The sequence below is a fragment of the Culex pipiens genome, chromosome 1 (genome assembly GCF_016801865.2).
Source record: "Culex pipiens pallens isolate TS chromosome 1, TS_CPP_V2, whole genome shotgun sequence".
Classification (NCBI taxonomy): Eukaryota; Metazoa; Arthropoda; class Insecta; order Diptera; family Culicidae; genus Culex; species Culex pipiens.
Window position 1 is genome coordinate 129695776 of NC_068937.1, and position 26053 is coordinate 129721828.

The window sequence follows — 26053 nt, forward strand, 5'->3', positions numbered from 1 at the left end:
GAAAAATCGTAAAACTATGAGAAAAACTGCTATTGGCCAAAAAGTTAATACCGTAGGCTTATAGTCCATGAAATTCCCTAACATTTGACCTATGGGAGTATGGGTGTTGGAGGCTGTTGCCAAAAGTTATTGAGGTTTTAAAAAAAAATCAATTTTTAACAGTAATTTGCAAAAGCTATGAGAAAAAGTCAAACCAATCCTGGATGTCTATGGCACATTTTGAAGTGCTTCAAAAGACCTTTCGAATGCATCTAAGAGAGTTGGAATTGATGAAGTTTTACGGAAATGCGAGCAATTTTAAGATTTTTTATGTTATCTCGACCTCAAACTTCAAAGCCCGTTTTACCCCACTTCCCTTTGTCGTAGAGGGCTCATATTTGGCATGAGTTCATCTCATGTATAGACAAACAAACGCTGAAAGTTTCATCCAAATCGGAGCACCTCGATACGACCTCTAGAACAAACCGAGCAGAATCTACAAATACTGCCTCTTAAATCATTACCATTTTGCAGTTTTCAAAAAACTTCAATAGTTCTAAGCAAATTGAAATTTCAAGCAATCTCTGCCCTAAAATGTATGTAACCCTTGCAAATCATTTAAATTATCAAACATTTTAGACTGCAGATCGGGAAAAAGACGTTAAAGTTATAGATAAAAACATGAACTCTTAGATATTTTGCAAATAATGTACAGTAGCATAACTGTTGTAACCTGATTTGGTTCTAGAATTATAAAACTGTTTAAAAATGCATTTTACACCTATTCAGTTGTTTTGCAATCATTAGTTTTACAAATATCTAAATATTGGAGATTTTTTTTCCGGCGTTTACATAGACTTGGAAGAATATTTGCAACGGCTTTACTATTTTTTGATTACTTTGGCTATGAAATTTATGAAATTTATTTTAATTATGAAATTCAGAAATATGCAGATCTCTTATAATTACTTAAAAACCCTAAACGAAAACATAGGTTTACGGTTTACTTATTAAAAAAATATTTGGTCCGTGGTATAGAATGATAGGCGCTCAATAATAATTTAACAAAAGGACGTAATTCAGATGCACAGAAAAAATCTGTTGGTAAAATAGCATGCACACACACTGTTTGTACAATTTTCTGAAACACAAAAAAAAAGTTGCAACCGATTGGCTTCAAACCCAGCACCAACAGTAAGGACTGGGGCCTTAGCCCGCTCGGCCATCAGACCGATGGAGAATGGAGAGGATAAACGCGTATATGAGTTTAACATTTCGGTCAAGTAGGTTTCCCATACTGATGGGCTACGTATTTTAGAATGTAATATTACGTAAAATTTCATTTTTATTTTACACTCAGGCCTTTTTACACGCAAGTGAATTGTTACTTTTTTTGTCGTGTGTGTTGTTTTTGTCATGCAATTTTTTAATTTGGATAAAATATTGTCATGCATCGACGGAAGAGTTAAACTGATATGAAAACTAAATGGGAAAAAAAATACCTGGTTATTTCTAAAAAACTTTTTATAAATTTTCCAAATTCTGAAAAAAAAACTCATCAAACTTAAACAAGCTTGTCAGCTTAGCTATTTCACCAAAGCTTTCCCGGCGAGCGCCGAAATCTCTGCAGATAAATAATGCAATTTTGTCAGTGCGATTCCGGCTCGTCGCGCTAACAAAGTTGCACTTCCCCTCTCCCCGGAAGCAAATCCGAATCTAACCTATAAATGGAAATCGCTTTGTTTTACCCCCTCCACACACACACACACACGTGACACCTTCAGCCTCGTCAGCCGTGGGGAAACGTTCTGGTACACTACGGCGATCATTATGCCATTTTTTGCCGCTGGGAAATCGTGCAAAAAAGTAATAGGTACTCTTTTTTTGGGGGAATTGCAGAAATTTGGGGGGAAACAAGAGCGCGGAAAGGCTGCATCCACTTTGGGGCCATCCATAAATGGTGTATCTCTTCTAAATTTAATTCCTGAAAATGCATAATTTTGAAGAAAATGGGTGAGATTTTTGGACAGAATTTGAAAGAAAATCGCAGAATAACTAATGTAAATCTTTTATGGATGGTACCTTTCGGCATTGGGGCGACCCAAATTTATGTGTGCAACTAGTCACGGCGTTCCATAGTTTTATGTGCACATAAATTTGGCTGTGAGTGTGTATGGGTGTGTGGGCAAACAAATCGACATTTTCCAATTTGAATTGATTTCCTCCAAATAGACATTTCGAACCGTAGTTTTGCCTTGTGGAATGTCAGCTCTTTAGTTTTGAATTTTGGTTTGGCTAAACATATATTTTTTATCTGGTTTGTAAAGTTTGGTAGCTCTTATTTAAGCCACTCCTTTTTTAAATATTTAATTTCATTTTTAATTTTAAAGTAACCTTACGCTAATGTACGATTGCTTGGCTTGCGTTTTTCCCGTCTGTTAAGCTAGAAAATTATGACAAGCCCAACCAAATGTCCTCCCATCTCCACTTGAATCTCCTCCGTCTCCCCCACCCAAATTTCAAATATTGAGCTTTCGATCCAACTGCCAACTCCCTCCATAATAATTTAAAATAAAACACCCATTCAAAAAAAAAAAGTCCTTCTTCACCGTCGACTGCCAAGTCGCCTATAAAATTCTCCTTTTTGCCTAACCGATGGTGGTGAGGTGGGGTGAGAAAAAGGTGGGGAGGGTGTCGCCAAATCCCAACCCTCGGCGCTGTGTTTTCGTGTGACGGGTGTCCGGGTGCCATATTTCATTACAAAATTAATTTTCCCCTGGTGCGTTTTTCCTCGTTTTCCTCTCTAAACACCCCTCAGCGGTTTGCACACCACGTTGGGGGTTTCCGCCCGCGAGGAAAAGTTATTATTAGCAAAAGTTACGAAGAAGTTGTTAAAACTTTAAATTCAGTACTGATTAGTACTGGTTATACTTTTCCATAATTTCGTAGCCGGCCTAGGGTTATAGCGTTTGTTTAACACAACAACCAGAAAACAAAGTATTGGCCATTTGACAATAACCTTGAGCAGATCTTTAATAGATGTTTGTTACGTGTCGACGTGCCATCCGAGCTTTGATGCTAAGAAGCGAATCAATCGTATTTTTTCGTTGTACATGGTTTTTTTTTGTGTTTTTAAACGATTTCCTTTTTTTAAATACTTTATTAGTTGACATTAACTTGCTAAACCCTAATTTTAGGTGGATTATCCATTACTTTTCATAGTACACTTGCACACATTTTCCGATTCGCGGGCCCGCCATCGTCCTTTCCCTCCGTTTCGGCGCACATTTCGCGCTTCAGGTCCCATCGCAGTAATTAATATTTGAATATGTTAAAAGTTAATTTAGAAATTTATGACCCTTGCCATACGTGCGGCTGCGTTCGAGCCCGGCCAAGGTAGCGTTAGTGTTAGAAACTCTTGGTTTTAGTACCTTGCGGGATGTTTGATGAGAGTTTGTGACTGATGGAGGGAGGGAACGGGGAAAAACCATTAAGTCATCAGTTTTATGAACGTGTCAAGGTGCTGTCAAGTTTTTTTTTAACTACTTTAAATTTAAGTATAGTTTTGAAAGATTTGAAAATGTTTGACAATTTTAACTGTTTTGAACATGTTATGAATAAATAGAGAACAAATAAATCAGATTGTGAAAATATCAACGTTCCTTCTTTCTTCAGTTTCGGATTCTACTGTGAAACAGTTATGAACATTGAACAACTGTAGAGATGAAGAATGGTCATTGGTATTCGATACGAAATCGGCAGCTATGTGTTCAACTATAAGCTCACCAACAATGAAGTGTTTCGTATCGTATTTGTTTACACTATTAAACAATGTTATGCAAAAAAGAAGTTATAGTAAATCGACACTAAAACTTATGAGGAAATGTTTGAGAACTTCTATCAAAACAAAATTTAAAATAAAAATTAAAAAAGTTGCAAATTTTTTTTAACGTGTACTCCACGAGAAAGCTTCTACAGACACACTCAATTGATGCGGTCCAGGCTCCAAAAGAGCACCTCCGCCGGAACTCAATTTCGATCCTTTCTGCACTCGTCGTGGCACAAATGTGGTCTGCGGGGAACGCAGTCGATGTTCGTTCGGCGAAAAACGGCAGACTCTGCACGCGCCGGTTTCACGGACTCCGAAAGCACTCCAGAAGAAGACCGGTCAGTGCAATTAATTGCTTATTGAAGCTTGCACATGTCTGCAATTTATACTCCAATTACTCTGCTCTTGGAAGTCCAGTCTCGAGCAGGATTTTGATAGATTTTTCCGTTTTGTCTCGTTGTGGACAAACGACTGTCGAGATAATGACTGTTTGGCTTAAGGGGAAACGGGACGACATTTTTTACACAGTAAAATGGCTACCTCTGAGTATTTTATTGCGGGAAATTTTGAAAGTATCGAGTTAAAAAATAATTATGATAAGTCCCTAATGGCGTTACAGTAAACTGGCAAGGTTTTCCTAAAACAAAACTTTATAAAATAATTAAATTTTGCATGTACATCGATGGCGTCCTTGACCCCCTTGTGATGCACCGATTTTGATGATTTTTATATATGACATGCAGCTGTTGTAAACCAAAGAACCTGCCTTCAGAAAAGCGAACACATTGAAGTTATTAAATCGATATACTAGAGTATGACGTCGTAGTTTGGGGGAGAATCCATAAAGCTTTTGGTGAAATGGATTTTACCTGATGGGAAAGCTTGTTTTTCTAGAATTGTTCGAATAATTTCAGCATGATTTCTTAAAACTCATTTTGGAATAGTTTCATGTTGATGTCTTGTCTAGGCTTTTTAACCCTTAACAAACTGAAGGGAAAACAAGCTTTAAGAATCAAAAACAAAATGAAAGGGGAAAATCATTTCAAGTGCGTAACGCTGATGAAAAAATCTCTTTCCGATGATAAAGAATTCGCTTCGTCACGGAGGAATTTCCCGGAAGACGCCCTTTTCAAATCTCGCAAAGTCGGTCGAATTATCTGATATTCATGAAAAGTAAACAACTTAAACGAGCTGGCTGCTGCTGTGAGGCTGCGTGGGCATCATCGTCCTGTCTTGTCTTCTTCCTTTCGAAAAAGCCGTATCCAAAAAAGCCAAGCTCGCCAAAGAATTCTCATCTGAAAGGCTTGAAATTTTTGTGGAGTTTACCCCAAAAGAAGCCGGAAAAGGGTGTACTTCTATCTGGGGAAAATGTAGTTTTTCGCTTTTTTCCGGAAGGAGAATTTTTCTTTCGCCAAAAGGTAATCGCATCAAAACTAAAGCTTATCGTCATTAGTTCTAGGAAGAACTTTTTGATGACGTCACGTACACAGAAATCGAGTCGGTTTCTGCAAGGATATGTGCAAAAGCTAAAAATAATCCTCCCCCTCCACTTCCGGTGAGCTTTCTAGTGTGGTTGTTTTTTCATTCATTTTCGTACAGTCATGAAAACTGATTCAGGTGCAAAATTTGCACACACACTCACACATAAAAGGAGAGAGGGCTGGTTTGTTTTCACTTTACTAGACACAGACTTTGAAAACGCAGCACTCTCGACGAATCTAGTGAATGGGGACGAACTTTGAACTTTGAACGCTGCACTGCAGGCTCTGTCAGAGGTGTGGGTGTCAAGTGGGGACAAGATTGCGGGCCGGTTTAGGAATGACGTGGAGTTGTTTTTAGTTCAGTGGGTTGACTGTTTGAAAATAAAATTCAACAATTGTTTAAGAGCAATTCCATGCATAATAAAACCCTCTTCGATTTCAATGAAACTTTATAGACATGTAATCCTTGGCTTATACATGCCATTTTTGTTCATACGGAGCCAGTTGCACTCGAAAATGACATTAAAAAAAGTGCACAAGTTTTAATTTGTAGTATGGTGTAATTTAAATATTGCTGTACCTCGAAGCCGTTGAATCGTACCAACAATTGGTCAAGGACAAACTTGTAGGAAATTTGACGAGCTATCTGAAAAAATCACTCCAAAAAAAATTTACTCCAATTCCACGTTTTTTTAATTCAAAAATCAATATTGAGATGAGCCTACGATTTTTTTTTTGCTAAAATTTACTGTGGAAATAGCCTCAGATGTTGCAAAAAGCTTCACGAAAAGTGTTGGATGGTATGTCTCTCCTGAAAAAAAAAGCACACAGAAAAATCAATTATTAAAACAGTTGGTGTGAAAAGTGGTCTAAAAGACAATTTTACATACAAGTCAAGTTTAATCCTTGTGAAGATACAGCGGTTTGATTTTCTTAAAGCAGGGAGCCTTTATGCAACTTCTTAGACTATTTCCACAAAGATAAACAACAAAGTGTATTTTTTAAAGCAACGGCATGTACATTAGACTGGCTCGTCGTTATATGGAAAAATTCAAAAATGATCAAATCAAACCAGAACAAAGTTTTTTTGATGCCTTTTGGGCCTCAAAACAACCCCCTAAAATTTGGGAGCGATTGGCATTGCATTTCAATTTTGTATGGGATTTAGTATGGAAAAACTGTCTTACATTTTGATTTTTATCATTTTTATTTTCCACTAAAGTTTTCAAAACAATACAATAGCGTTAAAATTGAGAAAATTCTCTAAAACTTTCTCGAAGAAAGTATTGCGCTATCTTGCTCCTGTCAAAAGATACAGCGTCCTCAAAACTCGTCTAAAACGTGTTTTTTACTCGGAAATCACGTTTTAGACGAGTTTTGATGACGCTGTATTTTTTGACAGGAGAGCAGTTCTCCCAGATTTCGGTCATTCGATTTTTTTGTATTTTTTAATCCGACTGAAACTTTTTTGGTTTTCAAAAAAGTTTTCAAAAAAGTCACCTAAAAATGGACTTAACTTGAAAACGGTGAACTTTATCAAAATTTCACTAAAGTACTTTTTGATTGCAAATTTGACTTTACATCGAAAAATGAAGTTGAAAAATTTTTGCGACCAATTTTTCGATTTTTTGAAAAAATCAGTATTGATTCAAAAATTCATAACTCGCTCAAAGATTTTTTGCACAACCTGGAAATTTCTGAAAAGTTGGCATTTGATGTCATCTAAAACATATAAAAAAAAAATTGTGTTTTTTTTGCAAATCAAGTTTTAGTGACAAAAAGTTAAATAAAAAATCACCAATTTTTTTTTCCGTGTATCATTTTTTTCCAGTGTAGTCCGTATCCATACCTACAACTTTGCCGAAGACACCAAATCGATCAAAAAATTCCTTCAAAAGATACAGATTTTTGAATTTTTATTCATCATTTTTGTATGGACAGCTGCCAAATTTGTATGGAAAATTATATGGACAAACTAATGATGCAAAATGGCTTCTTTGGGCATACCGAAGGCACCAAAAAAGTTTTAGTCGGATTAAAAAATACAAAAATTAAAATATAAGAAAAAAGACCGATTTCGTAGAGAATTGCTCAGGAGCAAGATAGCACAATACTTTCTTCGAGAAAGTTTTAGAGAATTTTTTCAATTTTAACGCTATTGAATTGGTTTGAAAACTTTAGTGGAAAATAAAAATGATGAGAATCAAAATGTAAAAACGAGGGTTTTCCCATACTAATTCCCATACAAAATTGAAATGCAATGCGCAAAGTGTAAACGCAACCAATCGCTCCCAAATTTCGGGGAGTTGTTTAGGGGACTAAAAGCAACCGAATAAAACATGTTCTGAAAAATCGACCATCTCGAGCCATTCTAATGTACTTGTACAAATTAATCAATTTCTCATGTTCTTAAATTTCATTGATTTTTGACCACCTATAAAAAGTTAACAACAATTGTTCAGATGACCTTATACAATCAATATCACAAGAGCTCAACTAAAGTCAATAAGTGACCTTATGAAATGACCCTTAAATTTGATTTACGAAACCGTGACTATTTACCTTCAAATACCCCTCCAAAATACCTCTCCAAAATACCCCTCCAAAATACCCCTCCAAAATACCCCTCCAAAATACCCCTCCAAAATACCCCTCCAAAATACCCCTCCAAAATACCCCTCCAAAATACCCCTCCAACTAACCCCTCCAGAACTCATTGTTCAAACTATGTTATGTATTTGGTATTTGGTTATTGTTATAAAAGCAAGACGGTGTGCAACATGTCTGGCAGAGGAAGTGCTAATAATTCATTTTTAAACAAAATTTAAACGGCTTATTTTGCGGATTTTTCTTAGGGGCTGAGCTTACCTTAAAACTTTCGCTCGGGAAATTCCCACAAAAAGTTGCCATAAATCCTCGCTTGATGCAGCAGAGAGCGACCACAAACAGCCAACCACAAGCTTTTTAAGTAGCCTATATTTTACAGTTGCTTGTAAAGGCATGATGGTCGGCCGTGGCATGGTTAACTTTTAAGCTGCTGCACATACACCAGTGGTTCGGATTAAAAGTGTTCATTTTTGCTCAGCTCAGCAGGCACTAGCAAACGCTCGTCGTTGATCTTTGGCACGAAACGTGACCCAGAAAGTGTTGGAATAACGTTTTGGTTTGCTGAAGGCATGTTTGTCCTTTTATGGGTTGAAGGATGGTGCGTCTCCATCGAATGGTTTTGGTCACGTTGCTTTCGATGGAGTCGCGTGGTGCTTCAACATTTCTTCTTTAATTCGATCATTTCGTGGAACTGACCTTATTTTTTTATCTCTCCTTTCGCAGAACTTACGACTGCACGGAAGAAATCATCGCAAGACTGAGTGGAATCAAGCTGCGTCAAAATAAAATCACCACCCCCAAATTGAGCCCCCCCGCCGTGTCCGCTGGGTCATTCCAGACCAGTGTTGTCAGCCAGCCAGCCAGCAAGCCAGCAAGCAAGAGTAGCAAGTGTGTGTGTGAACCTGAAACCCTCCTAGGCGCTATGGATGAGGAACTGGAGAGGAAGCTATGAGTAGAAGAGGGCCGTTGAGGCCCCACCCAGCAGCAGCAGCAACAACGACGACGGACGGACGCCACGACGGAGGATTGTCGCCGCTAGAGAGCAGTTGTAGCAGCAGCAGAAGCAGTAGAAGAAGAAGTGGCCGCAAGATGGCAACAATAGCAGCAGCAGAAGCATCAGGATTAATCAGTGGTTTGATTTCGCGTCGTAATAGCATGGGAATGGGGAACGCCGGGAGGACCGGGGGGCCAATAAGGGGTAGCAGCTCCAGGAGTGGTCGCGCCGGGTTCTTCGGGTTCAAGTTCATGGGAGGTGGAGGAGGAGCAGGTGAAAGTATCGGGCTTCTGCTGTTGGCTGGCCTGCTGCTGGTTCTGGTCGCCGGTGGAGACGTCGTGTGGGCTGATGAGCAGCATGGGGAGACGACGGAACCGACGACACCGGAGCCTTTTGGTGAGTACTTCTCGATCTAATTGATGCCGTAAAATCTTCAGTAAATAATGTTCTCAGATGTGCTCAAAATTTTTCGAAAAACAATTTTCCAAACTTCCCACCCTCTGCAATTTATGTGCCCTAAACTGCGCCTGAAATTCCATTCTAGTTGAACTGCTTTACGACAAAAGCCATTTATTTTGGAGACACCCTCTCTCGAATAAAAAAAAAACAAATGACACAACCAACATAATCGATTCCGCGATTCACGGATTTTAGGTCGTGCCACTGTGTGGATGTGTGGAGGAGGCGACTTCTAAAGCGAACATTTTATTGCTCGAGGTCCTTAATCGAAAATATCCGCAAAATCGATGCCGGATGGGTTGTTTTCCGGGTGACAAATTTCAAGCGTTATTTGCACCGCAAATTTCGTTCACCGTCAAGTGTTTTGTTTAGTGTTTTGTACTTTTTTTTCGACATTTCAGTAGGATAATAACCGTGTCCGTTAAAAAAACATAAATCAATTTGCTTCCTTCGTCCAAAAAGTGAGCGAAAATGTTACAAAACGTTTCAATAGCAATGTCAAGATCAAAAGACTGGTAGGCATTAATCACAAAAAAAAGTTTCCAAGCCGTTTATTCCGTGGAAAAAAGGAATTTATTGCTGGCTGATGGAAAAAGTATAAGTTTGTGGACCTTGCCATTCTTTTAACCTCTTTAAAATAATATCGTAATCTTTACCTATATATTGATTTATAATCATATTTGCAATTGAAAAATAATTGAATAAAAACAGTGCTGAAAAGTTCAATATAGAACTCATTTGAGTGCGGAACAGATCAAGCTTCAGCACATGTATCGAAAAGTATTACTTTTCAACATTTATTTTAGTAGATCAAACGTACGGACACCAAAACTAAAAAAAAAAGTTTCACTGAAAAATCCTTTTTAAAAATGGCAGAGTCTCGTTGGATTAATGAACGATTCGTGCTTTAAAAAATCGTCATTTAGTAACTTGTGGCATAAACCATTTTTTTTAAAGAGCATTGTATTGGGTTAAAACCACTTAAAGTTTGATTTTGCAAAAAACATTTTTATTTCGTTTTTTTATATTGCTTATCTTTGAAAATATTTTCATCCTTAACAAATACTTAGAAAATTTGAAATCAAGACCAACATATCAAAAGACTTAAATATTAGAAGCAGGGATGGGATAATCGCAAAAAAATCATTTTCGCCAGCGAACTTCCTTCACCCGCGAAAGAGAGAGGAGGCAAATCTAGCAAAAAAAAAATCGCTCCCGAACTTCTCCAAAAAAATCAATCTGCTGATGATTTTTTGTGGATTTGCTTGTCAGCACCACATAAAAATATTTATTTCACTTTGTTTACACACATTGTCCATCTAAAAAAGGTGACAGGTCATTTTTCGACGTGTGACGTTACGCCTGCAAGTGTAGTTGTGAAAAAGATGTTCCGCAGAATAATCAAGATCAAGATGATGATTTTTTGAGATTCTTTTCACCGATCTTTCGTGCGCGAGAGAGGAGAGCCATGCTCCCTTCGGATTTTTTCTCTTGATGAACGATTTTTTCTTTTGATGATGATTATTCCATCTCTGATTAGAAGTTTATTAAATGTTACCATTTGATGATTTTTAAGGAAGATTTAAATTGTTTTTTAAAGCCAAAGTTTGCTCTTTTGGTAGTCACTTGATTTTTTTCAATAATGGTTGGATTAATGTTGATTGGGTTAATTTATTGTGTTTTTGCGAAAATCACTTTATGCATGATACCTGAAAACCGGGATTGCAAGATGAAAAATGAGATTGAATAAAGAACCAAAATTGGCTGGGTTTTTTTGAGAAGTTGTTTTGAACAAATTTGGAAATGGTTTTAAAAGTTAATCAACTATAATTACTGAAATGAATATTTCAACACTCTCATTTTCGGATTCTTTGGTCAATCATTCACATAAAATCTAAAATTTCGTAGCATTTGTAGGCATTTTTAATAGAACAAATTTTATAGAAAATGTGATGTGAAAATATGAAAACTTCTGATCATGCTAAGTTTGCAACTAACATGCAAAATTAATCGATATTTGTTGTGAGTTATTTTTTCTCAATTTAACCTCAAATTTATACACAGTAAAAAAACATGGTAAAATTACATCTAAAAAGGGGTACATCTTTTATGTCAGAAAAAAGCTTTAATTTTACCTCTAATAATGTGTAAATTTACATCTGGCAGACGCTAGGAAAAAATATCTGTGTAATCCTAAAAAATGTCAAACCGGCGATAGTTATTTTAGACAAGCCTTACCAGTTTGAAGAAGTCCTATCAATGCTACTCCGATTTACGGTATTTTGAAGGCTTATAGGAAAATCGATATTTTAAAGGCTTTTTTCGACACCGTCTAACTGTTCATCGTAGGATAGGTATTTAAAAGAATTTTAGGATATGTCGTGAACTTTTAAGATTTGGTTATCTAGTCACTTTAATCATCAGTGAATCTCCACTTAACTTAAGTGAAATTTATAAAGGTTATGCTACTGTATATTATAATTGATCATGAATTCTGTAGACCTGGCAACCCTGTTGTAATATTTCAACGTATTCAAACGTTCTTTAAAATTTACGTACCTCGGAGGACAAGCCATTCATCCCTCTTAGGAATCCTCACTCACGATCTAGATAGGTATTTCTCATTAAAACCCAGCAGCAGCACCCAGGAGGAAAATCCGGCTCTAAGCTCGCACCGTCTCTCGTCCGTCCACGCGAAACATGGCGCAAACCTAGCCCATGCGCGCGCGATTTTCTTTTCATAATCTAATTAAGCAAAAATATGTGAAGCGTAAATCGAGCTTTTAACATGACGACGGCCTGGAAAGCCCCCGAGCATACATTTAATCACCCCGGCTTGGGGCAGCAGTGCCTGGAGCCGGGAATTTGTAGCTCGCGCTCGTCAACGGGTCCTGGAATCTTCTTTAGAAGTGCTTGAACATGTGTAAACATTTGCAAAATTATTCTTGAGGTTCATTTAATTAGTAAATAAACAGTTTTTTCTGAATGTATTTTGCTATAAAATATTTATTTTTACCCAAATTATTGAAGAAGAGGACTTTTAAAAGATTTTCAACAGAAAACATCAAACACACCGTGAAGCTTCCCATTGGATGAAAAGTTCGTTATTATGGACCGCATACTGCCACCTTTATGAACTTCCCCGCCAGGAGGAGCAGTTATGGTCGAAGGCGATTCCGGCCAAGACGATGACGCCGGAATCTAGAAGCTCGTCAAGTTTTATTATTTTATAACTCATCGCACATCGCATTAAACGACAGTATAACATCGGGCTTTTAGCACGGGGCGAGTAGTTTCGGAAGGAAACTCAAAGTTTTCTTTTCGCTGTATGAATATAGTGTGTGACACATTAACTCACCAAGGACTCATTTGCGTAGGTAATGTTGAGATTAATTGTGCCATTTGAAAATCATAAATGTGAAATATATGGTGAGCAATTCTCTACAAAACCAGCCGATTTCGACCATTTTAATTTTTTGTATTTTTTGATTTGGCTCAAACTTTGTGGGGGCCTTCCCTATGACCAAAGAAGCCATTTTGCATCATTAGTTTGTCCATATAAATTTCCATACAAATTTGGCAGCTGTTCATACAAAAATGGTACGTAAATATTCGAAAATCTGTAACTTTTAAAGGAATTTTTTGATCAATTTGGTGTCTTCGGCAAAGTTGTAGGTATTGTTAAGGACTATTTAGAAAAAAATAGGTACACGGAAAAAAAAATTCCCGATTTTTTTATTAACTTTTTTTTCACAAAAACTCAAATTCCCAAAATATGTATTTTTTGATTTTCGAGATTTTTTTATATGTTTTAGGGGACAAAAATCCGCAACTTTTGAGCTATAGAGAAACATGGTCAAAAAATCTGCCGCCGAGTTATGATTTTTTGAAAAACTGGTGATTTTTGAAAAAAATCGAAATTTCATACATAAAATTTTTTTGACCTTATTTTTTTATGCAAAATTGAATTTGCAATCGAAAATTACTTTACAGATTTTTTGGTAAAGGGCCCCGTTTTCAAGATATAGCCACCGAAAGTTTGATTTCAGCGAAATATTTGCAGTTTTTCGATTTTTAAAAATAGTGACCATGAGTGACCATTTCTAAAAATATTTTTTTTGAAAAGTTCAGAAAATTTGCTATTAAATTGTCTAAGAGACATTGAAGATTGGACCTCTGGTTGCTGAGATACAGCGGCTTAAAGAAAAAGAAACACGAAAATTGAAGTTTTCTAAGTCTCACCCAAACAGCCCACCATTTTCTAATGACGATATCTCAGCAATTAATGGTCCGATTTTCAATGTTAATACATGAAACATTCGTGAAATTTTCCGATCTTTTCGAAAAAAATATTTTGAAAAAAATTAAATCAATACTAGCATTTTTAATGGGCATAATATTCAATGTTTGGCCCTTTTAAAATGTTAGTCTTGATTTAATTTTTTTCAAAATATATTTTTCGAAAAGATCGGAAAATTTCACGAATGTTTCATGTATTAACATTGAAAATCGGACCATTAATTGCTGAGATATCGTCATTAGAAAATGGTGGGCTGTTTGGGTGAGACTTAGAAAACTTCAATTTTCGTGTTTCTTTTTCTTTAAGCCGCTGTATCTCAGCAACCAGAGGTCCAATCTTCAATGTCTCTTAGACAATTTTATAGCAAATTTTCTGAACTTTTCAAAAAAAATATTTTTAGAAATGGTCACTCATGGTCACTATTTTTAAAAATTGAAAAACTGCAAATATTTCGCTGAAATCAAACTTTCGGTGGCTATATCTTGAAAACGGGGCCCTTTATCAAAAAATCTTTAAAGTAATTTTCGATTGCAAATTCAATTTTGCATAAAAAAATGAGGTCAAAAAAAATTTATGTATGAAATTTCGATTTTTTCCAAAAATCACCAGTTTTTCAAAAAATCATAACTCGGCGGCAGATTTTTTGACCATGTTTCTCTATAGCTCAAAAGTTGCGGATTTTTGTCCCCTAAAACATATAAAAAAATCTCGAAAATCAAAAAATACGTATTTTGGGAATTTGAGTTTTTGTGAAAAAAAAGTTAATAAAAAAATCGGGAAATTTTTTTTTCCGTGTACCTATTTTTTTCTAAATAGTCCTTAACAATACCTACAACTTTGCCGAAGACACCAAATTGATCAAAAAATTCCTTCAAAAGTTACCGATTTTCGAATATATACGTACCATTTTTGTATGAACAGCTGCCAAATTTGTATGGAAATTTATATGGACAAAATAATGATGCAAAATGGCTTCTTTGGTCATAGGGAAGGCCCCCACAAAGTTTGAGCCAAATCAAAAAATACAAATAAAATCCATTTCCGGTTTTGGTAGAGAATTGCTCTGGTTTCAGTACGTGACGTTTTTTTTGTTTTTTCTTAAATTTTTCATTATTTTTTTCGTTAAAATTTGTTGAGCTATTTTTGACGAAATAATCAAAAATAAATCTGACATAACATCAATCAATGCATCGCGTTTTTTGGTTCAATCCAAATTGACTATTAAATTTCGAATCATGAAATAATCACTCGCAAGCAGTTTTCCATTCAATTCTACCCGCCAATTTTCCTGATCACTTTCAGCCAAGCGTTGATTGATCGCACAATTAGTACCGACGATTACCTCTCATAGTATCAATTCGCCACGTTTAATGCACGTTATTTTTTTTCCCGACCAACCCCGAGCAATTTGGGGCCGCACAATGCCGACCGAAAAAGCTTGCTGCGGGTAGAACGCTCGGAAATTACACGACACCCTTGGGGGAGGGAGGTGTCGGTCGGTATTTCTACGTGGCCCCATGCCCATCGCACAATGTAGTCGGCCGGAATCGATTTTCGACCTCGGGGCTGACATGCGAACTCTACGAGGCTACGAAGCGAGCTCGTGTGGAGTACGTGTTTTTGATTATCCCGCGTGGTTTGTGGGTCCGCGAAAATTGGAATTAGAATCAGGGTAGTGAAACTTGCAAAAAGACTTTTTTTATTTTTTTATTAAGATTGAAAATTTGATTAAAATGAATTGTTAACTTAATAAAAACAAAAAAAACACAATTTTCGTCATAAAATTAGTCCAAAACTCAATCTAGACAATAATGTGCGTCATTACCCTAACTGGGTGGCGCTAATCCGTTCACGTATGTGCTTAGATAAAAGAAGAAAACTGCTAACTAGAACCAAAATTACCAGACAAACGCAGATGGAAAAGTTTGCTAACGGCTTGCGGCGTTATCGAACGTGTGTGTTGGGTGTTCATGGGCGTGAAAAATCGAGGGATTTTGATTGGAAAAGCTTCAGTTTCACGAGAATCTAAAAGATAGCTAAATAATAAATTTAAAAGAATTACAAATCAAACCAGCAGGATCCAATCAAATATACTCCGATGTTGCTCAAATTTGGAATAGACCCGTATTTTTTTTGTTTGGCGATTAGAGTGGTTCAAGCCGAAATAGGGTGGTGAAAAAAAATATTTTGATTTTCTCAAAATCTCCCTTTTTAAAATAAATACAATAATATATTATCTCCGGAACGGCTGGACCAATTTTAACTCGCTGAATTGCAAAGGAAAGTTGATTTGTTGAGCTTTTTTTTCAAAAATACTTAGGCTGGTATAAATTTTATTTAAAGTTTTTGTCTCCCCCCCTTCCCTTTAAAATTGGCCCGAAAAAAAAGAAGGCAAAAAAATATTTTTTTCAAAAAACTTCAAAATTTCAATGGAAATTTAAGTACAATCAGCTGAAAACAATTAAAAATGCATTTCCTTGTGTTTAGAATCATTATTTGCAAGTTTGGGATAATTTAAAAATCTTTAGAATTAAAAAAAATCGATGTTTAAGTTTTTTTGCTAAAATTTTTGTAAAATCTTTAATTTTTTTAAAATTAATGATTGCAAAACAACTGAACTAGTGTAAAATTCATTTTAAAACACTTTTTGTTTGTGTTAGGCTAATACAACCATCATTTTGTCGTAATGGTTTTTTCAAGATTTTACAGCCATTTTTAATTTTTTTTGTTTGTTTTTCACATTTTTTACTATAGAATGATACCATTATAATTTATTTTTTTATTTTAGTTAATGATGGGAAAATGATCCTGAAGACCATACGAAAATTATAGGCTACTTTTGAAAATTTTAATTTTTGGGTCATATATGACCCATCAGGCCGGAAAGGGTTAAATTGTTTAAAAATGCATAGAGGCACAGTTTGGGACAACACAAAAAATAATGCATATTTATTTTTGCATAAAATATAGAAATATTAATGAAAAACTCAGCAAAAGTTGACCCCAGATAAAAGACATATTTTAAAACACTGGCAAACATTTTAAGAGTTCTTCTTTCCAATGTTTTTTCAAAAACGAAAATTGGTTGCAAAATTGATTTTTGGCGAATTTTTAGATCGAAGCCCGTCTAAAGGCGGGCTTCGGTTGTAGAGGGTTAATAGTTATTTTGACTTGAATATAGGCTTAGTATAGGGAATGTAAGTCAAAATTACGGCCAGAGTTGACCCCTGAAAAAATACGTTTTGAAAACATTTGAAAAGGTGATTTAAAACAAGTCAAATCAATTTACTAATAACTTCCTAAAAAATGAGCAATTCTCTGCGATTTCGGTCATTCGATTTTTTTTTTGTATTTTTTAATCCGGCTGAAACTTTTTTGGTGCCTTTGGTATGCACAAAGAAGCCATTTTGCATCATTAGTTTGTCCATATAATTTTCCATACAAATTTGGCAGCTGTGCATACAAAAATGATGAATGAAAATTCAAAAATCTGTATCTTTTGAAGGAATTTTTTGATCGATTTGGTGTCTTCGGCAAAGTTGTAGGTATGGATATGGGCTACACTGAAAAAAAATATACACGGTAAAAAAATGGGGTGATTTTTAATTTAACTTTTTGTCACTAAAACTTGATTTGCAAAAAACACTATTTTTAATTTTTTTTATTTTTTGATATGTTTTAGAGGAAATAAAATGCCAACTTTTCAGAAATTTCCAGAATGGGCAAAAAATCTTTGACCAAGTTATGATTTTTTGAATCAATACAGATTTTTTTTCAAAAAATCGAAATATTGGTCGCAAAAATTTTTCAACTTCATTTTTCGATGTAAAATTGAATTTGCAATCAAAAAGTACTTTAGTGAAATTTTGATAAAGTGCACCGTTTACAAGTTATAGCCATTTTTATGTAACTTTTTTCAAAATAGTCGCAGTTTATCATTTTTAAAAATTAGTGCCCAAGTTTGCCCACCTTTGAAAAAAATATTTTTGAAAAGCTGAGAAAATTCTCTATATTTTGCTTTATTGAACTTTGTTGATACGACCCAAAGTTGCAGAGATATTGCTATGCAAAGGTTAAAAAACAGGAAATTTGATGTTTTCTAAGTCTCACCCAAACAACCCACCATTTTCTAATGTCGATATCTCAGCAACTATAGGTCCGATTTACAATGTTTAATAATGAAACATTCGTGAAATTTTCCGATCTTTTCGAAAAAAATATTTTCAAAAATTTAAAATCAAGACTAACATTTCAAATGGGCGTAATATTGAATGTTTAGCCCGTTTGAAATGTTAGTCTTGATTTTAAATTTTTGAAAATATTTTTTTCGAAAAGATCGGAAAATTTCACGAATGTTTCATATTTTAACATTGTAAATCGGACCTATAGTTGCTGAGATATCGACATTAGAAAATGGCGGGTTGTTTGGGTGAGACTTAGAAAACATCAAATTTCCTGTTTTTTAACCTTTGCATAGCAATATCTCTGCAACTTTGGGTCGTATCAACAAAGTTCAATAAAGCAAAATATAGAGAATTTTCTCAGCTTTTCAAAAATATTTTTTTCAAAGGTGGGCAAACTTGGGCACTAATTTTTTAAAATGATAAACTGCGACTATTTTCAAAAAAGTTACCTAAAAATGGTTAAAGCTTGAAAACGGTGCACTTTATCAAAAATTCACTGAAGTACTTTTTGATTGCCAATTCGATTTTACATCGAAAAATAAAGTTGAAAAATTTTTGCGACTAATATTTCGATTTTTTGAAAAAAATCTGTATTGATTCAAAAATTATAACTCGGTCAAAGATTTTTTGCCCATTCTGGAAATTTCTGAAAAGTTGGCATTTTATGTCCTCTAAAACATATCAAAAAATAAAAAAAATTAAAAATAGTGTTTTTTTGCAAATCAAGTTTTAGTGACAAAAAGTTAAATTAAAAATCACCAAATTTTTTTTTACCGTGTATAATTTTTTTTCAGTGTAGTTCATATCCATACCTACAACTTTGCCGAAGACACCAAATCGATCAAAAAATTCCTTCAAAAGATACAGATTTTTGAATTTTCGCATATCATTTTTGTATGGACAGCTGCCAAATTTGTATGGAAAATTATATGGACAAACTAATGATGCAAAATGGCTTCTTTGGGCATACCGAAGGCACCAAAAAAGTTTCAGCCGGATTAAAAAATACAAAAATTAAAATTAAAGAAAAAAGACCGATTCCGTAGAGAACTGCGCAAATAAAGAGTCTTTCTAGTGCTTTTTAAAGATCAAAAATTGGTTGAAAATTTTGTATTTTTTTTCAAATTTTTAAATCGATGCTCGGTTTTCCTTATGAATGGTTTAAATTAGGTCAAACTTAACTTACTTTTTCAAAATCATATCGACATATTTTGTATGCTCAAAACGTTCCCTGTTTTGAAAGATTATGGATGAATAAGTATAGTTTTATTTTTCGGATTTTTTCCATAATTTTTAAAATTTTGGTTTGCAAATAAAGTGAGTGATTTTACCCGAACTGTTTTATTAATTTTCTTTGAAAACTATTCAAAATATCAGCACAAAATAGATGCACATTAGGCATGAAAACCCCTCTTTTAAAACGCGCCATTGCATTTGTGTTCCTGATATTACGCACGATCAGGCACAAAATGGTGCTGTCAGGTGAAATTAAACTTTACTGGAGGGACTTGGTTGTCGTTTCTGGTTTCGGCATGGTATGGAACGGATTATCTTGTAGTGTAGCGGTTGTACTTGACATTATTTCTTTCAATTTACAATGTTCTTTTTATAACCTTATCTTTAGTTAGTTCAATTTTTTGCTTCTGAACTGTAGCTAATGAATCATTTTTGCGGCTAAATTCCTCAAGATTAGGGCCAAACCAAAACTCATCTTCACCTGGTTCACCTGGCATCAGAACATCAGACGAAACCACAAATGAAGCTCCAGGAGCAGAAGCCCCCTCATTAATTTTGTCCGCTCATCGTTAAGAGGATTTTCCGCACAATATGCTGCTGCCAGCGTTGGTGCTGCCATCTTTCGTCGGTTCATTTCCCACGGGAGGGTGGTCCTCTGATATGATTCCAGACCAGATGACCGCCGGAACGATAGCAAAACATCTTCTGGTTTGCGTGACTAGTGATACGATGAGGAGCACTCGGAATCACTGACGTGGCAAATGTTCATCTTTGAAGAACGAATTTCTTGTGTGTTTTGCCTTATCCATCAACCAGAAAAGATGTGTCAAAGCCTATTAGCTGTGATCTTCATTTGGTTTTGAGAAGTTGGTACAGATTTGAGGAGAAGTAAGACTTCTTTTCAAAAAATTCGAACAAACTAGAAAAATTCCAGTAAAACAAAGGCATTTTTTTTCTTCTGGTGCAATTCCGATTCGGCGCCAATTTGCACCGCCACATATCTCTGCGTAGCAATCGGATCGAATTTCCCCTTCCAGCTCGGACATCCCCAGAGGTGTGGCCACACCACATTCACCATGGTCGGTTGGTTACCTGATTGTGGTTGATGTTATCTGCTGCTACCAGGAAATCAATACTTACCGCTAGAGAGGCTTCCGATTCGATGGCCCTTCCGGTTCTGGAAGTTGAGGTTTCGAAACTGATTTCACAGAAATTGTGAATTCATTTTCAAAGTGTGAAAAAGTGTGGTGAAAATGGCTGTCCATTATCTAATCGTGGAGATTTCCAATCGATAAAAGGATATGATTTTTTTTTTGACTCCATCTAATCTTCTAAAGTGGTTGAGAAAAGCTTGTTTTGCTTGCTTCACACTTTACAGAAGAAAAAAAAACTCAAATCCTGAAAGTAAGATAGGAGCGACGTCCGTGAAGTGGAAAATTCAATTTTTCCGACATGTGCGCACACTGGTGATTAATCAAATCGGAAAAGTTGAGGGCTTTGGCGGTTCTTCTTCCTGCTTCACGGTTGATGGGTTTATTTTTGTGGTTCGTTAGGTGAAAATTAGATATACTCTTTGGGGGGTGCCACCTCCACCAACACTCAGGCAGAACAGATGAAGCAAAGTCGAACCGATGACAGTGATTGACGGAATAAGATTTGAGAGAAATATTTTTCAATGTTTTTTATTTATTTTAGATTAATTTAAGTAAACTGATGGACTGTAGAACAAAAAAATTTTTTTTTCATAGAATGGAACATATTTTTTTTACAAGATAAAGTTCCGTGAATTCTGATTCACGAAATTATTGATTCACGATCATTGTGATACTTTTCATTATTTCAAGAATAACATTCATAAAATCGTGAACTAAAATTCATGAGCTCATGAATTTTCTTCAAAGTGTTAATTTTTACTTATTTTTTTATTCATAAAAACGTAACTTATGCTTTTTATCATTGAAAAAAATCATATACTCATGGAAATATGCACAATATTTCGATTGTGCATGACGAAAACCGAGCCACGTGGCCTAGTGGTAACGCTTCCGCCTCGTAAGCGGTAGATCGGGGTTCAAATCCCGGCTCGGACCAACACAACTGGTGATCTTTTCCCTTCTGGATTCGATTGCTTAGTAAAGGGAAGGTAGTGTATCGTCACAAACTGGACCTTATCACGACACCTTAGGGAGGCGACCTATGGAATGTTAACATTAACCTAAACATGTTAACATTAGTTGAGTGAAAAACTGCCACTGAATCCGCTTTGTAAATGCCGGCCCCGATACTCTTCACGGGTGTTCCCCTCAGGAACTGGGAAAAATTTACTTTACTTTATGACGAAAACCAACGTTTTCCAGATGATTTCGTGTATTTTTCATGCTGGCATAAAACAAATCATGAACTAAGAAATGATGCGTAAATATTTTTTTTCTCTCTCATAAATTACCTGAAATTTGCAAATTACAGGACCCAGACGTTCTCATACGAACCTGTACTCAAAAAAAAAACCCTTAATAAAAATTGAAACCTCCCTCTTGGGACCGATGTCGCTCTCGGAAAAGAGCATCCAACCGTTTTGAATTTTTCATGATTTGCTGTTTTTGGCCTCCCGAAATCGTTAACAATTTTCCACACAACACAAACGAAAATAATGCATGCACTCACACACCCTCACTTTGCATGTCCCACCTTTGTACAGGAGGAGAAGGTCCTGCCTTATCCCTAAATTCTTCGTTTTTATTGCCTTTCATGTGGAAAGTACTTTTCGCGCTCTCGTGCCTCTTTTTCGCACTCACATTTTCTGTGAGGGTGAATGGGGAGGGGGGGTAAAGGATAAAGTATCATTTTTCATACATGTTTGATGTGTTTGTCGATCGTTAAGCAGAAAATAAGATTTTCCTTGGCTGGTTTAGAACTTTTTCTTGTTTATCATTCTTTGTTGGAAAAAGTAGTTTAATCATTTGAAGTTCAACAAAATTGATTATTTTTTATTTTTTCTTAGGTTGGATGCCGAAATTTTTAATTTGTCTAGCGTGCAGTATTACTATCTGCTTGTATTTTACTTAAATGATTCACAATAAAACAAGTGCTAATATGTAAGGATACATATATAAAAATGTAAATATACCTTTGTTTTCATGTAATTCTCCAAATAACATTTGTATGAATAAATGAAAAAAAAAATGGGATTGCACTTAAAGCATTTAATTGCAGTTCACTGATGTATTTTGCTTATTTTTATAAGTATTATAACAATTGTGTAATTTTACTTCAAAAAGTGTGTAAAATTACATCACCCTTCTAAAATTTACATATTTTTTTAAGTTTACCAGTGACCACAAATAAATTTGGGACAAAAAATTTGGGTAATTACTGTTCTGAAGAGCCAAGTAAATTTCCCTGATTTTACCACATTTCAAAACAAATTCCGCACTGCTAGGAGTTTCAAACGAAACAGCCCTTCTCGGAAGGCCCCAATTTTCACCCGACACCTCGGCATCCCGCGCAAAGTAGAAACACTCACAGATTGAATTGGATGCCCACACCTCTGACGACCGTGCGGCCCTTAAAAGGTGTGATTGACTCTTACCCCGACCCCGTGTCAATCCCATCAAAGGGGTCGAGAGTTAAACAAATATTGCGGTGTAAAGCTGGTCCACGTGTCCGCTGCCAATCTCGGGTTTTGAAGTGAGTTGAGTAGAACGGCAGTGATGCCAAATTATTTAAAAAATGTTTTTGTTTTTAAATTGTCATCACAAATTTCCTTTTATGTATACACTACAAAGTTTGCGGGAAATTAAAAAAAAACTGGCATCACTGCCTCATTTCCTCACAATCTCTGCCAGCACTGCTGCTGATAACACCCAATCTCCATTATACTAGATGGAAGCAGGTGCCAGGCTTCTGCAGAGCACGTGTGTGTAATACGATTTTAAAGGAAAGGCCCATTCCGCAATCAGACTCACCCCCCACCTTTTTCAATCCTTTGTCGCAAGAGGGGTGAGGGTTAAAAAAAACAATGTCGCCAATGAAATTTACATGAGATTTTCCGCACATGTGCGTGCGTGTTGGTGTCAGGGGCTGTCTGTATCGGTGAAATTGTACAGCAGGACGAAGGACATGCGTTGTTTCCCCATTGTTCTCGTCCTGGAGGATTAAATAACTATTTTTACACAGTTCACTGGTAAATTATTAATCGGAATGGATGTGCGTACATGGTCGGGGGATTTTTTTCTCGTTGGTTAACGGTTTCATGAACCATGAACATTGTGGTATGTAAAACAACAAAGTAGAATGTGTGTGCCTTTTCCGGATCGGAAGACACTGTTATTATGTTTCGCGTGTGCTGCATTGTGTTTTACTGTGACTAAACACTTTTTTTCCTTTAAAAAATGTAGCGCGCATTTTTTAATTGAGGAAAAATCACGTTTATGTCATAAATATGAATCTTAATTGCAACTCATGTAATTTAACATCAAGTCCTCTAAATATCTTTCGACATAATATGTTTTTAAGGTCAAAATTACCTATGTAAGGGATCAATGGGGCCATTTTATGACATGTTGTGCATCATAAAGTACCACTATGGACGTCCATAATTTTCGTCTCAATTTTCATTGTACCATGTACCATTACTCCTGCAGAAGTATTTTTTTCCAATGAACGCTATATAAAGAAAATTAATTTTTAGTCCGGGAAATGCAAATTACATTTCGGACCTGTCTGGATTCCAGAGCTTGGTTCGATTTTCAATCCGAGTTGGAAATAATGTTTTAACCTTTCCAGATTCTCGGAAGATTTGCAATTTTCAATCCAAGAAATTAAAATTGAATTACGGACCTGTCCGGATCGCTCAAAAGTACACGCGGCTGATCAGCCCCGAACTGCGCGCCGCACTTTCGGCAAATGCGCGCTCTCAAATGCCGTACTGCGCGTTTTGTTTTTGCTTTTCTTCTTCTTCGAGTTGCTTTTAATTGTTGCTAGGTATGTTTTTTGTTGCGCTAAAAGTGCTGAAAATCGCTGGCAACAATGTTTACGGCACATTCTGGAATGCCGCGCGGCATGTACCTTCGAGAGAAATGGACAATATTTAAACATTCAATTGGGTACTAAAGTTCAGCTTAAATTTTTGATACTATTGTTCACAACGACAAAAATTATTTTCCTGGGTACAATGACCCTTTGTATGACCGCAGAGGATTTAAAATTGATTTTTTGACAGAAAAGGTTCTGCTTGACAGCTCGTTCCAAGGGATCATAGTTGATCAATTGAGAAAATGTTGTCTTGTCAATTAATTTGTTTGCATTAAAATGAAAAAAAAAGTGATAAGAAATGGTTTTTAATCGTGTTTTTCACCGTTGGACATAAAAATTTACATAGGGATTTAGGACCCTATTCGGTAAATAAAAGTCGCTTTTTGGACTTGTCCGAATTCACAGGATCGCTTCGATTTTAAATCCGGTAAAAGAAAATCGCTCTTTGGACCTTTCCGGATTCCCATGAGTAGGTACTTCGACTTTCAATTCGGACTCAGGACTCAGCATTTTTGGGGGTGCTTCAATTTTCAATCCTGATTTCCGCAGATTCCAAACCTGTTCGGATTCCCGGGAGTGATTCAAGTTTCAAATCCGGGAAATGAAAATCTAATTTTGGACCTGTCCAGATTGCGGCGGTGCTTCGATTTTAAATCCGGAAAATGATGTTCCACGTCGAACCTGACCGGATTCCTAAGAAAGCCTGAATTTTGAATTTTCAAACTGGTAAAATCGAATTTTAAATTATATTGAATTCTCAAGGGCGGGGAATGAAAATCGCCTGTACTGATCCCAGGAGTGATTCGATTATAAATACATTCCGAGAAACAAAAATTGCATTCCGAATCTATCCGGATTCAGAAGTGCTTTTATTTTCAATTTTCTACCCATGGGTGGTTCGATTTTAAAATCATTTAAATAAAATGTTAATTCTGGACCTGTCTGGATTCCCCAGACTGGTCCAATTTTGAATCCGGGTAATGTAAACCGCATTTTGGACCTGTCTAAATTTCCGGGAGGGGTTTGATTTTCGATTTTCAATCCGGGAAATGATGTTCCACGTCGAACCTCCCAAAAAAGCCTAAATTTTATTTTTTTCAACTGGTAAAATCGAATTTTAAATTATTGAATTCTCAAGGGCGGGAAATGAAAAACGCCTGTACTGATCCCAGGATTGTGGCTAATCGCATTTCGGTCCCATCCGGGTTCCCGGGAGTGATTCGATTATAAATACATTCCGGGAAACAAAAATTGCATTCTGAATCTGTCCGGATTCAGAAGTGCTTTTATTTTCAATTTTCGATCCGGGAAATGAAAATTGCATTTCAGACCGGTCCGGATACCCATGGGTGATTCGATTTTAAAATCTGGTAAATAATATGTTCATTCTGGCCCAATTTTCAATCCGGGAAATGCAAATCGCATTTTGGACTTGTATAGATTTCCGAGAGTGATCCGATTTTCAATTTTCAATCCGGGAATTAAAAATCTCATTCCGGACATGTTCGGATTCCTGGGAGTGGTTCGAATTTTGATCAAAGAATTCCCGGGAATGTTTCGATTTTCAATCCGGGAAATGTATATCACATTTCAGACCTGTCTGAATTCCCGGCATTGGTTAGATTTTCAATCCGTTGTAGTTGTAAAACTTATAAATAAATAAAATGTTAATTCTGTAAGTTTTTTGAAAACTTTTTCTTACTCTTGCCTTCTATTTAATATTTATAAGTAATAACACATTCGATTGAATTACGATGTAACACACAGCTGAAAGGAACTCCAAAACTCTGTTATGTACCTAAATGAACTCATTGTAACTTGATTATTCACAAATAAACCGAATTGAATTGAATTGAATAAAATGTTAACCCCATAACCCCCATTTCAAAAAGGCAGCAAGCAAGGGCGTCTATAAAAAGTGTCCCTACACCCGCTACAAATTTCCAGCGC

At 35.9% G+C, this 26053-nt stretch overlaps 1 protein-coding gene across 7 annotated transcripts in view; it reads left to right on the forward strand.

Moving 5' to 3' along the window:
* Positions 1-26053, forward strand: part of LOC120424276 (uncharacterized) — a 120125-nt gene that overhangs the window by 17184 nt on the left and 76888 nt on the right. For all 7 annotated transcript variants that reach the window (XM_052706469.1, XM_052706470.1, XM_052706472.1 and 4 more), the window contains exon 2: positions 8620-9286. In XM_052706469.1, coding sequence (XP_052562429.1) covers positions 8845-9286 — 442 coding nt within the window. In that variant the 5' untranslated portion in view covers positions 8620-8844. The remainder of the gene's footprint in view (positions 1-8619; positions 9287-26053) is intronic.